This window comes from Oncorhynchus keta, chromosome 12 (genome assembly GCF_023373465.1).
Source record: "Oncorhynchus keta strain PuntledgeMale-10-30-2019 chromosome 12, Oket_V2, whole genome shotgun sequence".
Taxonomy (NCBI): Eukaryota; Metazoa; Chordata; class Actinopteri; order Salmoniformes; family Salmonidae; genus Oncorhynchus; species Oncorhynchus keta.
In genome coordinates, this window is record NC_068432.1 from 19273316 (window position 1) to 19290928 (window position 17613).

At 39.8% G+C, this 17613-nt stretch overlaps 1 protein-coding gene across 3 annotated transcripts in view; it reads left to right on the forward strand.

The window, feature by feature from the left end:
* Window positions 1–12753: 12753 nt before the first annotated feature.
* ttc3 (tetratricopeptide repeat domain 3) overlaps window positions 12754–17613 on the forward strand; it is a 32662-nt gene continuing 27802 nt past the window's right edge. The window contains exons 1-9 of one of the 3 annotated variants that reach the window (XM_035782076.2): window positions 12754–12844; window positions 13413–13485; window positions 13626–13668; window positions 13880–14036; window positions 14135–14216; window positions 14305–14358; window positions 15418–15550; window positions 16276–16361; window positions 17506–17600. In XM_035782076.2, the coding sequence (XP_035637969.1) occupies window positions 13423–13485; window positions 13626–13668; window positions 13880–14036; window positions 14135–14216; window positions 14305–14358; window positions 15418–15550; window positions 16276–16361; window positions 17506–17600 (713 nt within the window). In that variant the 5' untranslated portion in view covers window positions 12754–12844; window positions 13413–13422. The other 2 variants (XM_035782077.2, XM_035782075.2) reach the window with 2 other exon arrangements.

A 17613-nucleotide genomic window follows, 5' to 3' on the forward strand; every position in this document is an offset into this window, starting at 1 on the left:
ACCTTGTCACGCAAACTCAAGTTGGCTTTGTGCTGGTCCCTTCTTTTTGTTTGTAGTGAAACATTTTCTATGCTTTCTATGTTTTGTATTTATAATATTTTTTTATGTGTGTATGACAAAGTGTGTGTAATACATTACTGGACGTATGAGTTACTGTGTAGATGGTTTGTTGGTTGAAATGTAAATAATGTATGTGCATATAATTGAATATTACTGTTATGGGCTTAGCTAGTGAGTGAATATGTTGGTATGGATGCCAAGTGAAATGTAAAAGTATTTCATTTTATATCATTTTAGTTAAGTAATAAACATTTATTTCAAAATCATAATCTACCCTTCTTGTGGATGTGGATTTATACTTTTGTTCAGGATCAATTCACATGTTCATTGAGGTATTTGCTATCCACATTACTCCTATTTGGGAGTAAAATAGTAAGTAACCTACTCCTAAGCAAAAACAACAGTAAATATAAATGATTTAATATTGGCTGACCAATACTCTAAAATGCTTAAAAGTGACAGTACAGTGCATACAAAACAAGGGAAAATAGAATAAGATGGCATGAACCTATAAAAATGTAGGGTTTGAGGTCATAGAAGGCCGCGCTAACCACTAGGACACGCCAGTACAGGCTCATGCTGCAAGGGGAAGAGACAGACCCAATGAACCCTGACAAGTAAAAGGAAAATAGATCATGAAGGTCAGGCATACTGTAAGTCAGTGCAAACCAACTGACTCTTTCAGTACATATAAAAGAACATCTCTCTCATGAATCATATTGTGAATTTCAATGGTAGAAAAAGAGTATAAGCACCCCAAACCTCATCCATTTAAGGTGACCAAAGTTGTGATCTTATATGGGATCTTCTAAACATCATGGTCCACCATTGAATATTTCCCTGGAACTCAGAGAGATCAGAAAACAGCTGGAAAACCATTGGAAATAAGTTGAATCGGTCACTTCCTAATCCCTCCTAATGAAACTGGGTCCAGTGATCAAAGCCTGGGCTGAGGTTGAGCCTGGGGGCAAGTTTAGCCCTCAAACAACCGGCACCATCCCTTCCCTCTAGGGTTGGGTAGGTTATTTTCTACATGTAATCCGTTAGTTACTAGTTACCTGTCCAAAATTGTAATCACATTGATTACCCAAACTCAATAATGTAATCTGATTACTTTCAGTTATTTTTGGGATTACTTTCCGAAAGGCATTAGAATAAGACAAAAAGGATCCATCCAACCATTTGGTGTCATCATAGTGGTCTCTGACTTGCGGTCAGACTCGCTCAGCTGGAACAAATTTAAACTTGCGGCTTTTTTTAATGCTGAATTAAATTTCATTAAGAAAACAGAAAGGTGTCATATTTTTTTGCAAACATCCTTTCTGAATTTAAAAGTAATCAGTAAGCTGATTACAATATTTTTTGATAGTAATGTAACTGATCGCAGTAATTGTTTCGTAGTCAGATTACATGTAACTAGTTACTCCTAATCCATGACCCCCCCCAAACACACACAGGGAACGGTATAGTTCCAGGGATCTCCATCATCAGGTCCAGCTTGGCTTACGAACAGGGCAGAAGGATCTGGTGGTCCTCCAGAGGTTAAACACTGGCCAGCCATCTGATCCCAACCTCTTGTTTGTTTATGATGGTTTATCTGTGCAGCCTGGCTGAGGTGGCCTGCTGACCCGTCTGGTGGGTTGGCTGGGACAGGCTAGGGGAGAGGGGATGGGGACAGGGGGTTGTCAGTCCCCAGTGGGTGGCTAGGTCACTGAGGTGGGCAGCAGACTGATTGAGAAGTCTCAGCAAAATCCTGAAGAGGTGAAGATAGTGCTGTGGCCATTTCACTTGCAGTCTGACAAGTTCAGGAGGTCATAAACCTACTGACCTCACCCCAACTGAAAAGAGCACATTATACTGTAGAAGCACAGCCACAATGCATGATTTACATCACCCAAAGGCTTAAGCATTATAAAATCGAGAAGTTGTTGATCTCATATTTTTGACTGATTAATACTAATAGTCATAAAACGAATTAATCTCATTCCACACAGCACCACTAATTTTACATGTTCCATTACACAACATTTTCTATCTGCATTTTCATTAGTTAGTCGAGGGGCTGTGATGACAGATTATCACAAGAGGTTGAAGAGCAAATGATGTGCGAGCTGCTGTGGTCAGGTCACCTCACTTCCCAGGGTTCATATACAAGTCAGATCTTTGTCCTGTCACAGGTGATGGAAAAGGTGCATCTAAAACCTCTGCAAATTCCCACGGTGAGGAGAGATGCCAGTTATGGTGACAAAACTGCCCTCTGCTTGCCCTGAGCCTTCAAATAAGACCACTGGCTCAACACAGTGGATGGTGGACAATTATAACATACAGGTATGTTGCAGGATTAATACAATTGATCAACAGTGTTGAATTATAATAAACAATGTTAAAATACTAAATAAACAAAACAAAATATGCAGCAAATAGAGGTAAATTGGTTGTCTACCCTCAGCTCAGCAGCATATTGAAACATTTTGCATATAGAATTTACATTTGTGCTGTACTTCCTGTTACCTTTGGCAGGCATTGAATGGACTATAGACAGCAAATAGTGGGAGTGAGAAAGATAGCAAGATAAGACAACTGACTTTTCTCTGAGAAAAGCATATCTACAGGAGTACTATTGAAGTTAAACCAAAACACACAAATATAATCATTAAGATCAGTTCACATGGTTTTAACAGACATTATTAAGTTGGTGTCCACTCAATTTATTAAAATGAAAATGTGTGAAGTTGGTGATAAATGTTCAGGAATTGCATTTAATAACTTTCTAAGGAACTTTCTTCTTTGAGGAGCTTCTTAGATTTTTTTTCAGACAACTTGTGAATCAAGGCTGAAGTCATTCATATCCCCAAACAAAATGTAAAAATGAAATGATTTCACGACATTTACAATAGTAAGGGGACCCCTTCAAAGCGATAGTGCTCGAAAAATACTAAATAAGTATCATATGACATACCACACTTATGTCAAGCAATTATTATTGCAGTACATATACAACAGCATCAGCTATTTGTTAATTTTCTTAGTGAGCATCCTCACTGAGGTAAGGCCATACTTCTTAGTGGCGTATGCCCGCACCTGCCCACTAGACTCTCATCACTACTTTGGACGGTTCTGACTTAGAATATGTGGACAACTACAAATATCTACGTGTCTGGTAAGACTGTAAACTCTCCTTCCAGACTCACATTAAGCATCTCCAATCCAAAATTAAATCTAGAATCGGCTTACTATTTCGCAACCAAGCCTCCTTCACTCATGCTGCCAAACATACCCTCGTAAAACTGACTATCCTACCGATCCTTGACTTCGGCGATGTCATTTACAAAATAGCCTCCAACACTCTACTCAGCAAACTGGATGTAGTCTATCACAGTGCCACCCGTTTTGCGTATACTACCCACCACTGCGACCTGTATGATCTCGTTGGCTGGCCCTCACTACATATTCGTCGCCAAACACCACTGGCTCCAGGTCATCTATAAGTCTTTGCTAGGTAAAGCTCCGCCTTATCTCAGCTCACTGGTCACCATAGCAACACCCACCCGTAGCACATACTCCAGCAGGTATATTTCACTGGTCATCCCCAAAGCCAACACTTCCTTTGTCCGCCTTTCCTTCTAGTTCTCTGCTGCAAATGACTGGAACGAATTGCAAAAATCACTGAAGCTGGAGTCTTATATCTCCCTCTCTAACTTTAAGCATTAGCTGTCAGAGCAGCTTACTGATCACTGTACATAGCCAATCTGTAAATAGCACACCCAACTACCTCATCCCCATATTATTATTTATCCTCTTGCTCTTTTGCACCCCAGTATCTTTACTTGCACATCATCATCTCCACATCTATCACTCCAGTGTTAATGCTAAATTGTAATTATTTCACCTCTAATGCCTATTTATTGCCTTACCTCCCTACTCTTCTACATTTGTACACACTGTACTGTACATAGATTTTTCTGTTGTGTTATTGACTGTACGTTTGTTTATGTTATCTTTGTCGTTGTTTTTGTCGCACTGCTTTGCTTTATCTTGGCCAGGTCGCAGTTGTAAATGAGAACTTGTTCTCAACTGGCCTACCTGGTTAAATAAAGGTTAAATAAAAAATAGTTCTTCCAACAGAATGTGAAAAATCTGTTGTCATTGAGATGATAAATAGAAAATGATGTTCACTTCACTGATGGAGACATCGTTTAATCTGGGTATGGCCCTCTTCTGGCAGTCATCCATCCTCTGACCTCTGGCATAGACATCTGTTCAAGACAATAACGTGGGCTACAGGTTATAGTCGAGGTTACTAGATTCAGAGAAACAGATATTAGAGAACCTTTGGCAGAGATTACAGCCTCGATTCTTCTTGGGTATGACGCTACAAGCGTGGCACACCTGCATTTGGGGAGTTTATCCCATTCTCTCAAGCTCTGTCAGGTTGGATGGGAGCGTCGCTGCACAGCTATTTTCAGGTCTCTCCAGAGATGTTCGATCAGGTTCAAGTCAGGACTCTGGCTGGGCCACTCAAGGACGTTCAGAGACCTGTCCCGAAGCCACTCCTGCGTTGTCCCCCAATTGCTCAGATTGGCAGGGCGGCCAGCTCTAGGAAGAGCTTTGGTGATTCCAAACTTCTTCCATTTAAGAATGGAAGGCCACTGTGTTCTTGGGGACCTTCAACGGTTTTTTGGTACCCTTCCCCAGATCTGTGTCTCGACACAATCCTGTCTCAGAGCTCTACAGACAATTCATTCGACCTCATGGCTTGGTTTTTGCTATGACATGCACTGTCAACTGTGGGACCTTATATAGACAGGTGTGTGCCTTTACAAATCATGTTCAATCAATTAAATTACCACAGGTGGACTCCAATCAAGTTGTAGAAACATCTTGGTGCGGCAGGGTAGCCTAGTGGTTAGAGCGTTGGACTAGTAACCGAAAGGTTGCAAGTTCGAATCACCGAGCTGACAAGATACAAATCTGTCGTTCTGCCCCTGAACAGGCAGTTAACCCACTGTTCCTAGGCCGTCATTGAAAATAAGAATTTGTTCTTAACTGACTTGCCTAGAGGTAAAAAAGGTTAAAAAAAAAAAAACTCAAGGATGATCAAGAGAAACAGGATGCACCTGAGCTAAATTTCAAGTCTAATAGCAAAGGGTCTGAATACTTATGTAAATATGATATTTCCGTTTTTGTATTTTTTATTTTATTTGCACAATTGGTCTAAAAGCCTGTTTTCGCTTTTGAATTATGGGGTATTGTGTGTAGATTGATGAGGGAGAAAAAAACAATTTAATCAATTTATGAATAAGGCTGTAATGTAATAAAATGTGGAAAATGTCAAGGGGTCTGAAAACTTTCCAAATGCACTGTATATAGCGTTATAAAATAAAAATCAGTTGGAGATTTGTATTACATATTTGAATAATCTAATGTTTACATAAATCCAGTTAGTTGCATTTTATTGAGAGAAAAAAAAGTATTAGAGGTTGTTCCTTTACATGGTGTGATCTGATACTTTGGGTCTATCAAATACAGTACCAGTAAAAAATTTGGACACACCTACTCATTCCAGGGTTTTTATTTATTTGTACTATTTGCTACATTGTAGAACAATAGTGAAGACATCAAAACTTTGAAATAACACATATGGAATCATGTGGTAACCAAAAAAGTGTTAAACAAATCAAAATATAGTTTATATTTGAGATTCTTCAAAGTAGCCACCCATTGCCTTGATGACAGCTTTGCACACTCTTGGCATTCTCTCAAACTCAGAAAGGTGAGGTACCTTGAATGTATTTCAATTAACAGGTGTGCCTTGTTAAAAGTTAATTTGTGAAATCTCTTTCCTTCTTAATGCGTTTGAGCCAATCAGTTGTGTTGTGAAAAGGTACGGGTGGTATACAGAAGATAGCCCTATTTGGTAAAAGACCAAGTTCATATTATGGCAAGAACAGCACAAATAAGCAAAGAGAAACAACAGTCCATCATTACTTGAAGACATGAAGATCAGTCAATCCAAAAGGTCAGTCAATTTTGACAGTGCAGTCGCAAGGTGCAGTCACAAAAACCATCAAGCGCTATGATGAAACTAGCTCTCATGAGGACTGCCACAGGAAAGGGAGACCCAGAGTTACTGCTGCAGAGAATAAGTTAATTAGAGTTACCAGTCTCAGAAATTGCCAGCCAAATAAATGCTTCACAGAGTTCAACTGTGTGAATCAGGCCTTCATGATTGAATTGCTGCAACCACTACTAAAGGACACCGATAATAAGAAGATACTTGCTTGGGCCAAGAAACACGAGCAATGGACATTAGACTGGTGGAAATCTGTCCTTTGGTCTGATGAGTCCAAATTTGAGATTTTTGGACCAACCACGGTGTCTTTGTGAGACACAGAGTAGGTGAACGGTTGATGTGTGGTTCCCACCGTGAAGCATGGAGGAGGAGTTGTGATAATGTGGGGGTGCTTCGCTCCTGATACTGTCAGTGATTAATTTAGAATTCAAGGAACACTTAATCAGCATGGCTACCACAGCATTCTGCAGTGATACACCATCCAATCTGGTTTGTGCCTAGTGGGACTATCATTTGTTTTCAACAGGACAATGACCCAACACACCTCCAGGCTGTGTAAGGGCTATTTGACCAAGAAGGAGAGTGGAGATAGGCCCACATCAAATATAAAACTGGGGAAAGAGTAGAAAATTGCCAAAAACATAAAGTACTCCATTTGAGAACACATTTGGCTTTTTCACATAGTCTACAGAGAGTAATATGGCATTGAGTCCCCAACTTCAGTCTTCTTCTTCGATGGGGTTAACGGCGGTTGGCATCCAATGTTAATGGTGCATTACCGCCACCAGCTGGACGGGGTATTGAATTAAAAAAAAAACATTTTGGGAAAGGGGGAAAACGACATCATACAAAATAAACATGTCAACTAAGGAAACCCATCACACTTCTTCAAGCATAGTCCACTACAAAATACATCCTTACACAGGCTCGGGGGCCTGTGATGAGGGTACATTCACCGACAGGATTTTTTGCATGGCCTCAGCTGTGAAATCAAGGAGACCCAAAAAACTTTCAGCGGCATTCACAATTTCAATTTTCTTAAAATAATTCTCTACTTGTGCCGTACAGTTTATGACCATTGCAATACATAACACAAAGTCCATCTTTTTAACATGTAGCATTCCACTATCCCTCGGTTGATGAGAAATCTTTCACTGGTCGTGGTGATTCTAATACGATTGCTTCTTCCCTGTCACTCGTTCCCGTCCAATCTTCTCACCACCTCCAGATAGAAGATATACTGGACACTCCTTAACCTTGCCACCTCATTCTCACTCAGGGTACTCCAAGAATTCAGGCGCATGTTCACCTGCACAGTTACAGCATTTCCCTTCATCTGGCATATGATTATTTTCCCTTCTGCACACACTTGACACATGATCAAATCTTTTACATTTATGACACTGAAGGGGCTTGTGCACAAAAGCTCTTACAGGGTATCTCATGAATCCTAACTTTATATGTTAAGGGAGAGACTCTTCATCAAAGAACAGTAGCATGGATGAAGTTAATTTATTTTCTCCATCCACCATACAGGTCAGTCGATGTGCACCAACCACTCTATCGATGTATTCAGTTATATCCTCTGCCTTTACTTCTTGCGCCACCCTAGAAAAAGAAACCTTGATAGGCACCCTGCTATGCAAATCCATGCAGGAAGGATTCCACTCCAATATCTTTTTGAGTCATGCTTCTTCTGCTCCGCAGACCCACACAAATCAAAATAAGACCATGTCTTGTGACTCTCACCGACTCCACACTTTCCTCCAACTCATTCCAGATTTTCCTGGAGAAGGTAAACAGATAAGTAGCATTGATCCAAAACCCTGACTCCGACTAAAAACGAGTCTACTGGTTTCCTGTTGCATTGATCCAAAACCCTGACACCGACTAAAACGAGTCTACTGGTTTCCTGTTTTCCAACATAGCTTTAATTATCGTTTCTCTTTTTCTTCACCAATGTAACCCATTCATTCTCACTTTCTGTACTATTAGCTTCACCAGACTCACTAGCAGTTTCAAACAAAACCTCATGTTCTGCCATCTTCCGTCACATTCCAATCCCAACTTCAGTCATCGACATAGCCTAAACTCAAGTCACTCAATTGTGATTTACAGAAGCCAACTTGTGAGCCAAGGAACAGAACAAAGCCGTTTCTGGCAGGGGAGAGGGCAAATTTTCCACCACATAATCTGAATTCGTAGAAAAGAGAGGGAGATAGTGATAAATATGACACATAGACAGATTAATTGCTTGGTTATAACAGCTAATGTACAATTAGAGATATTCACCACATCAGCATGCTTCATTTGAAGATAACTTTATGCTTTTTCGTAGGGCTAGGGAGGGAAATGTATAACCATATTCTAAATCTTATACCCATCTTTATTACTTCCATATTCCGGAAGTGGGTGTTGGTAACTTTGTCATGAGTGGTCCTTCTGTAGCTCAGTTGGTAGAGCATGGCGTTAGGGTAGTGGGTTCGATTCCCGGGACCACCCATACGTAGAATGTATGCACACATGACTGTAAGACGCTTTGGATAAAAGCGTCTGCTAAATGGCATATATATGAGACTTCAAGCGAGTGGGAAGTGGAACAAGCAACTGATTAGCAATTAACGAGAAACACAAGCTGTGTTCAAATACCATTCCTTTCATACTGTATACTAAATACTTGATAAGTATATCCGACATACTATTAGTTCATTGTAATATACTGTAAATGAACGTTATCGTTTGAGCGTACTAGCGCTTCGCCTCTCTACCGGATGCTGTTGCTACGCAACCTCTTGCTAGCATAACAAATTACTAGCCAGACATTTAACGATTTTGGGTGTGTTCGTACATTTAATCTGGAGTGCCAGTGCACTATGTCCATTGAAAACGCACAACGACTATATCACTTAGCTAAGAAGGATGTGAATAACCAAGTCAATAAATGTTGGGTATTTCGTTAGATAGCATATAGTTAATATACTCTCTGGCTAGTTAAAATGTATTATTGAAAAGTCATTCATGTATTACCTTGCTCAACATTGTCTTAACATTTGTCATAATTAGTTAAAGCAATACATTTGTATCCGCTCTTGTCGGACATCGGCTGCATATTTTCCGCCATTTTCCTCAAATCTGAAAACGTTGTGAAGCGGCGCCCGTTTTCTGAAGAATTGCATTACGGTCCCTAAAAGCACGGAAATAGTGTCCAGTGCTTGCATACTTCGTATTTTGTCGAATTTAGTACGACGTCAGGGAATTTTTGGCTTAGTATGAGTGTTCGAACACAGCTACTCTTTTCACGCCAGCTCCGTGAAATCAGCGACATTAACTGGTCCGACATCGCGCAAACAGCTTCAAAATAAAGGTCCTCCATTTTCTTGAAATTGAGTTTGTTTCAAGATGCGTTCTATTTTTCTGATCCTATCCTCCCCGTTCATGCTATTTGGGGAAGTATTGATGCTCATTGTTCAGATCGAGTGGTTATTTAAGCAATAATGCACGAGGTGGTGTGGTATGACCATATAACACGGCTAAGGGTTGTTCTTGTGCAAAACAGCTGCTCGCCAACGTAATTAGAACAGTCAAAAGTAATGTTTTTTTTAAATACTTGTGGTATACGGTCTCATATACCACGCGTTCAGGCAATCAGCATTCAGGGCTCCAACTACCCAGTTTATAATTGTAAATAGGTACTCACTCTACCAAGGTGGGTAAATGAAATAAATCATGCAATCAGAACATGCTCAAAAACGTTATTATTCTTATAAGTGAACATCGAAATGTGTATTAAACAGCCATGTTAAATATACATGAGTTGAAAAGGAGTTCAGAGAAATGTCAATATTCTTCATTTTTAATATCTGGAATAATAGTTTCATTTATATTCCACTAGGGGAGTAGCATGGGGGACAGTGCCATCCCGGTCTGGTGGTTCTGAAATAAAATGGTTTAGGGTTTTGAAACTGAAGTATTAGTGGTTTTTAACTGCTGACAACTCATGTTTATCAAAAGTGTTGGAATAACTTGTCAATAATCAACTGACTGGCTTTCTTGATGTCTATAGTATTCTCTCTGGTAAGCAATATGGTTTCTGCTCAGGTTTTGGATGCGTCACTGCAACCTTAACTTGGCAAGTCAGTTAAGAACAAATTCTTCTTTACAATGAGGGCCTACCAAAAGGTCTCCTGCGGGGACTTTATAATTTTTCTTAACATAGGACAAAACACACATCACGACAAGAGAGACAACACAACAGTACATAAAGAGAAACCTAAGACAACAACATAGCATGGCAGCAACACGTGATAACAAAGCATGGTAGCAAAACAACAAAACACCAACATGGTAGCAACACAACATGGCAGCAGCACAACATGGTACAAACATTATTGGGCACAGACAACAGCACAAAGGACAAAAAGGTAGAGACAACAATACATCACGCAAAGCATCCACAACTATCTACGTAATCTAGCATGGGTAGGATGGTCATCTGAATCAGGTTTAGTTTGGCATCTGGGGTGAAAGAGGAGAGATTATGATAGGGGAAACCAAGTATAAATGTAACTTTAGCCTGCGGCTTTGATATGTGCTGAGAGAAGGACAGTGTACCATCTAGCCATGCTCCCAAGTACTTGTATGAGGTGACTACCTCAACCTCTAAACCCTCAGAGGTGATAATCACACCCGTGGGGAGAGGTGCATTCTTCTTACCAAACCACATGACCTTTGTTTTGGAGGTGTTCAGAACAAGGTTAAGGGTAGAAAAAGCTTGTTGGACACTAAGAAAGCTTTGTTGTAGAGCGTTTAACACAAAATCCGGGGAGGTGCCAGATGAGTATAAGACTGTTTCATCGGCATATAAATGGATGAGAGAGCTTCCTACTGCCTGAGCTATGTTGTTGATGTAAATTGAGAAGAGCGTGGGGCCTAAGATCGAGCATTGTGGTACTCCCTTGGTGACAGGCAGTGGCTGAGACAGGAGATGTTCTGACTTTATACACTGCTCTCTTTGAGAGAGGTAGTTAGCAAAACAGGCCAGAGACCCCAATACACCTTAGCCGGCCCACAAGAATGGAATGGTCTACTGTATCAAAAGCTTTGGCCAAGTCAATAAAAATAGCAGCACAACATTGCTTAAAATCAAGGGCAATGGTGACATCACTGAAGACCTTTAAATAAAGGTTAAATAACTATTTAAAAAAAATAACAGAACATGATTAAATCATGTTTTGAAGAGAACAATTTTAAATTGGCCCTGTTTTTTATAAAGCTCTTCACAATGCTTTTTCAGGTACCCAGCCAACAACCTCAAAGAGCAAGCAACGCAGATGCAAAAGCACAGTGTCTAGGAAAAACTCCCCAGAAGGCAGGAAGAAACCTATAGAGGAACCAGGCTCGGAGGGGTGGCAAACACTGGCTAATTACCATTGGGCCTCACATCGTCAAGGGGCCTCATGAGTTGGGCATAATATTCTCCTTATTATGTTTTTATTAAAATAATTTCTCTGCTTGAGGCCCCCCCCCCAAACTCCACTCGAGGCATGCAAAAAAAAATCCCCATCTGTCTGTTTAAGCTGGATATTTAAAAAAAAGAGACCATGTTTGTATGCAGCTTTACTTTTATTTTTATTTTTTACTTTGTTTGCAAACTGATATATGACAGGTATTAATGTCAAAATAGCATACAAAACAGAAGATGTTTGATTTTTCATTATATATTTTTTTGCTAAACAGCATTGCCACCGAGAGAGCATGCCTAAAATCACACAATACACCAGTTAAGGATTGACAGTAGTTTAAAACCATTAACACTTCCAACAACAGCGTTGGTATTGTGTTGTTATTTTTTAAAACTACTGTTAACTCTACCTCTATGGGATTGGTGTGTCCCCGCGGAACAGTTGAGCTAACGTATGCTAATGTGATTAGCATGAGGTTGTAAGCAACAAGAACAACAAAAGAATCCCAGGACATAGACATGTCTGATATGGGCAGAAAGCTTACATTCTTGTTCATCTAACTGCACTGTCTAATTTACAGTAGCTGTTACAGTGAAATAATACCATGCTATTGTTTGAGAAGAGTACACACTTATGAACTTGAAAATGTAATAATAAACCAATTATGCACATTTGGGCAGTCTTGATAAAACATTTTGAACAGATACTTTGCACATACACTGATGACACCTAGTGGCCAACATCTAAATGCCTGGGCTAGAATAATACATTATGGCCTTTTTCTTGCATTTCAAAGATGATGCTACAAAAAAAAGAAGGCATGTTTTTTCTTTGTATTATCTTTTACCAGCTCAAATGTGTTATATTCTCCTACATTAAATTCACATTTCCACAAACGTCAATGTGTTTCCTTTCAAATGGTATCAATAATATGCATGTCCTTGCGTCAGGTCCTGAGCCACAGGCAGTTAGATTTGGTTATTTAACTGGTGTACTAGCTTAAAAAGTGAGACAGTAAAACGATCTTTGTTAATTGATTTCAATAATATATTGTTCGTTTTTTCAGTACATGTATATTTAAGTCACTTTTAACAATTGTTGTGATTTTAAATCAGAAAAACGTCCTGTAACGTTCAAGTAAAATAAAAAATATACGGGACCTTTATTTTGAAATGCAGCCGTATGATCAGCAACGCCTGCTCTGTGGTAAACTGAGCATGTTGCCATAAAAGACAAGTGAACAAGAAAGGTAGGTCCGTGTGTGCTGTCCCTTATTTTTGTTTTGTAGCGTGTTAACAGTATTTCATGTTCGCGGTGTCCAGATTTCTAAATGTTTGTTTTTTTCACGGCAAAGCCATTAAAAAACCGCGCCAAGTTGCTAGCTAGCCAAACGATTGCTTAGCGTTAGCTAACTTTCAAGGTGAGTTCGAGGCTTCTGGCAGTCAGACAGATGTTCCCTTCCCCCATCTGCAGTTAGCTAACCAAACAATGACTCCATTAGATGGATATCATTAGCTAACTTTACAACTAAATTGTGTTTCCTAACGTATACTTAGTTAGCTAAGTTATTTTTCCGCGGAACTAACGTTAGCTATAATTTTGGTTTAGTTAAGTAACGTTATTAACGTCGTTAGTCGTCTCCAAACATAGCTAGCTAGATAGCCCGCTTTAGCTGTATATTCACATGTGGTACGTTAACTTGGTACACGTTCGTTGAGTAATAATAGCTAGTTTGTTGACAACGCAGTTAGCTATGCTATTTAGTTAACGTTATTGTGTATTATCATTGGGCTAAATTCTCACGATTCTTGTTTCAGACTTCCCAAAATGTCAGATTCCGACTCCGGTCCAGAGTTTTTGGACTGCGACATCAGACACGGGGCGAAACTTGTGAGTAACAAGGATGGTTGACTGTAATTTTAAATATTGATGTAAGTTAGGACCGGTGAGCTAACTAGATCCATTTGAAAATGGACTACTAATGCAATAAATACGTGGCAGTACGTCATTGACCTCATGTTCTTCCTCAGATCTATGACAAAGACAGTCCCTTTGTAGCCCTGCAACCTCCAGGTAAGAAGTAGAACACTAGCTAGTTCCTTACACAAATACCTAGTTAGCACTGACTCACACTAATTGTGGGTGGAAAGGCTATTGGGAGTGGACAGGTGACTCAGATCCTCCACTATCAGACTGAAAACATATCTATTCAAGGTGGAGGTTGACAATTACATGTAAAAAATAACGTACATTTTCACTTGTGTCACACTGTTTAATTTTGCAGATGTTATATATGAGCGATGGAATAAAATCCCTGTCGTTTTGAAAAAGAAGGCGGCCCAGTTAATGAAATTGTATGCCTTTTGGTACCACATTCTGCTGCGTCAAGAGAATCACAACACCACACGCTGGGCTGTGCAAGTTGGCTTCTTAGACTCAAAGTAAGAAATGACTTGCAAATTAATGAACTCTCCTGTCTCACATTTGTTGTTCCTTAGTAGTGTTAATGTGCATGGTTTTATCTTTTCACTTTCTCTAGTGTCAGCAATGACTTGAGTCTGAAGAGACTGCACAAGATAGAAATATTGGAGGCCATCCTCAGAGCGATGGAAAAAGGATGTGTAAGGTCTTTGTTACTATAAATGGAACCATACAGGAATTACAGTGTTGAACCTGAAGGCTCATGTTGTCACTTGTTTTCTCTTTCAGTTATTAGAAGATCAAACAAGGCATATGATCTGGATAAGCAATAAATTTAACTTGGTAAGTGTAATGTATGCCTATGGTGCACTGAAAATGCAAATATGCTGTAGCATCACTGCTTTCTCTTGCTCATCTTACCTAATAGAGCAACATGGTTTCTTTTTCTAATATGGAACTATCCAACTATCCACTCAGCACAGTAATTATTCATAAGAATACAAGAATGTTCTCTTCATGCATAGAAAATGGGGCAACATTCTACTTACGGTTGTGGTAGCCAAAGAGTGGGGTGCCAATATTCATTGTTTTAACAACTCAGCAATTTTTTTTACACCCTGCTGGTACATAGCCAAGCAAAGGACACCAAAACGTCCTGTTCTGTGCTCTTAAATTTGAATCGTTGATTACATTATAAGACTCGCTCAACCTGATTTGTCACGTGGAATATCTAGCAACCTGGTGCGCATGAACTTCCCGCCGATTGGTGTATTATCTTATGGTTGCCGTGGAGTTGCCTAGGCAGAGAGCTCTGTAAATATTGTACATAATTATTACATTTTTTGGTCTTGACTCTATTGCAGAATTGGGGTAAAGGATGTGTATATATTTGTCTCATTGCTAGATGGCTGTTTGGATTCAAATAATGTAGCCCTGGCTTTGTTTAATCTGTCGGGAAGAATTACAAAAAGTACTGCATGCTGTCCAGAGATGGAAGAGGCTCGGGAACTGTTCTTAACCACAGCCAAGATGTGGTGGCTATTCATGTGCTTTTCAGCAGCTGTGGCATCACCCAAGTGGGTGCTACATGTTTGGCAATTGAGGACCTGTACCTATGGAGGAACTGTCTGCCGGCGAAGCGGATGTGGTCTGGGCCTTTTTGTCAGACTTTTTCTCTGGCTGTACCATCGATGTCCCCTATGCTGAAGATAGTCTTTCCAACACAAACTCCCTCAAACCCCACCCTTTCATCTGAAGCCAAAATGGGGGTGTTTAATCTCCCATCTGTACCATCTCAATTGATTTTCTTGCTTTGAGAATTTTCTGTAATCAGCGCTATACAAGTTGTTATGATGGTGAAGGCTAGAAGTGTTTTGTTGACTGGTACCTCTCTGTGGTCAGCATGTGCCGGAGGTCCTGGACGATGCGATACGCTGGCTGGAGCGGACAGGAGAGCCACGCATCAAGCGGCGGGTTCAGGAGCTGGGCCCCATAGGGAACTGCTTTGCTGCCCTGCAGCTCATCTTCACTGAGTGTAAGAACCACTTTCGGGCAGTGTGTCCTCCATTGCTGTTAATATGGTGGTCTGATGTACTGTCTGTAAGCCTCATACCGATGTGTTTTTACAGCCTTCTCACACTAGATCTTAACCTACTGAGGTCTGTTTAGGGCTTAGTGGTAGGCAGCTTGTGGAGGCTGAAAGGTGAAATGTGGTAGATAGGCAGTGATAGCCAAACTTTATCAGCAGGGGGTCTTGTTTTTTTTAAGCCAGAATGTCTGGAGACTCAAATCTACTCAAATCTAATGACATGACCTTAAATTGTGAGTCACTTATTTTTCTATTACATAAATAACATTACATTCATTACATATAATTAATCAAAATTAAGAACTAATGCCGTAAATATTATTTATGAAACGTTTGTATATTGCCCCATACAATTTTTATTCTTAACTGTTTTGTCACACGCGCCGAATACAAGTGTAGACCTTACCGTGAAATGCTTGTAAGTAAGCGTTTCACGGGAAGGTCTACACTGATATTCGGCGCATGTGGCAAAGTTTGCTTTGATCTCTATTCTTAACTGTTTTGTCCCCGCCCCCTCCCAACTACAATTCCCGTGTGATAACGACTTTGAATATTACTGGGCTATAGGCTAGAATACCACTGTGCAATTAAATATGACATTATTTATCCTACTCTGGCAACTTGGTTAGCAGTGAATGGGTCCCAATACAAACATGAACTTCTCTCATCAGATGCCCACTATACACAGGCCATGGGAGTCGACAGAAAAAAAATGATGCGAGAGCTTGCACAGGACCCCAGCCAATGGTCTATTGAGGTAAGAACCTGTAATTTATAATGTTGTCAACCTTGAAGGACTCATACCCTCGCCTTGTGTGAAAATGGGGACGATTTGGGGAATTTACATTCGTTCCGCTCATCAAGATAAAGTTCTGAACCGGTTCGAACCAAAAAGTACTGTTTATCGTTTTACCTGCAAAATGCATTTTTATTTGGGTAATTCAATGAGCTAATCAGTGGATAGAGCAGGCAAACAAGTAGCCTATGGTGCAAAATTTGTCAAATTTCGCAGATGGGTAGAAAGAGGGTTGAGGCTTGAAGCGCTGGGCATCTTATGACATGCATTATTTGGATTAGGTCCACATAATATAATAATATATGCCATTTAGCAGACACTTTTATCCAAAGCGACTTACAGTCATGTGTGCATACATTCTACGTATGGGTGGTCCTGGGAAATGAACCCACTACCCTGGTGTTACAAGCGCCATGCTCTACCAACTGAGCTACAGAAGGACCCCACATAATTATACATAGTGGCTTCTGTGGTGGAACTTTGCATTTCCTTTTGAGTTGGCTTTATCATTATTATTATTATTATATTATTATATATATTATATTATTAACTAGCAAAACAATCTTGTGTGCAGAGCGGCACCAGAATTTAAAATGCATCTTACCATTTTGTAGTTAATAAATCCAATGTGGTAACTAGCCCTATAACTTTTTCAATGCTAGTAAAGGATACTAATCTAATCTTCTGTAGCTAATTAAACATACCGATCTTCTGAATCAAGCTTGTCACGTCAAGACAGTCTATTCTTTGGGAGGGGCAGGTATCCTAAACATGCAACGGTGTTCATATTACAGGTAGATACTAGAGTTTGAGTAACAGTGGGCTTTGCATAGGCACTTAAGTTTTGTGGGACTAAAAATACCTAGCACATAAAGTGATTTTATTAACTGGTTCCCATGCTTCTAAAATAACAGTTATGTTCCGTAAGATTATGGATCACTTTCTTTGTTCCTTCAATGTTATTTTCCAGTTCTGTTCTATTCCCTGAACCGGTTCCAACCCCTGATAGTATTTTTTATGAACCAAGTTGATGGGTAGGTTAATTCTGACATGCGTTTTCTATTAGGATTTTGTTGGGGGAAAAAACTATTTTCCTTTTCCTCAGAAAAGTGAAGAGATGAAGACCAGAGGAAACGATCAGTTTCAGAAAAAGAAATATGATGCAGCAGTCAAGTGTTACTCAAAAGCCATCAAATATCAGTAAGTGGTGTTT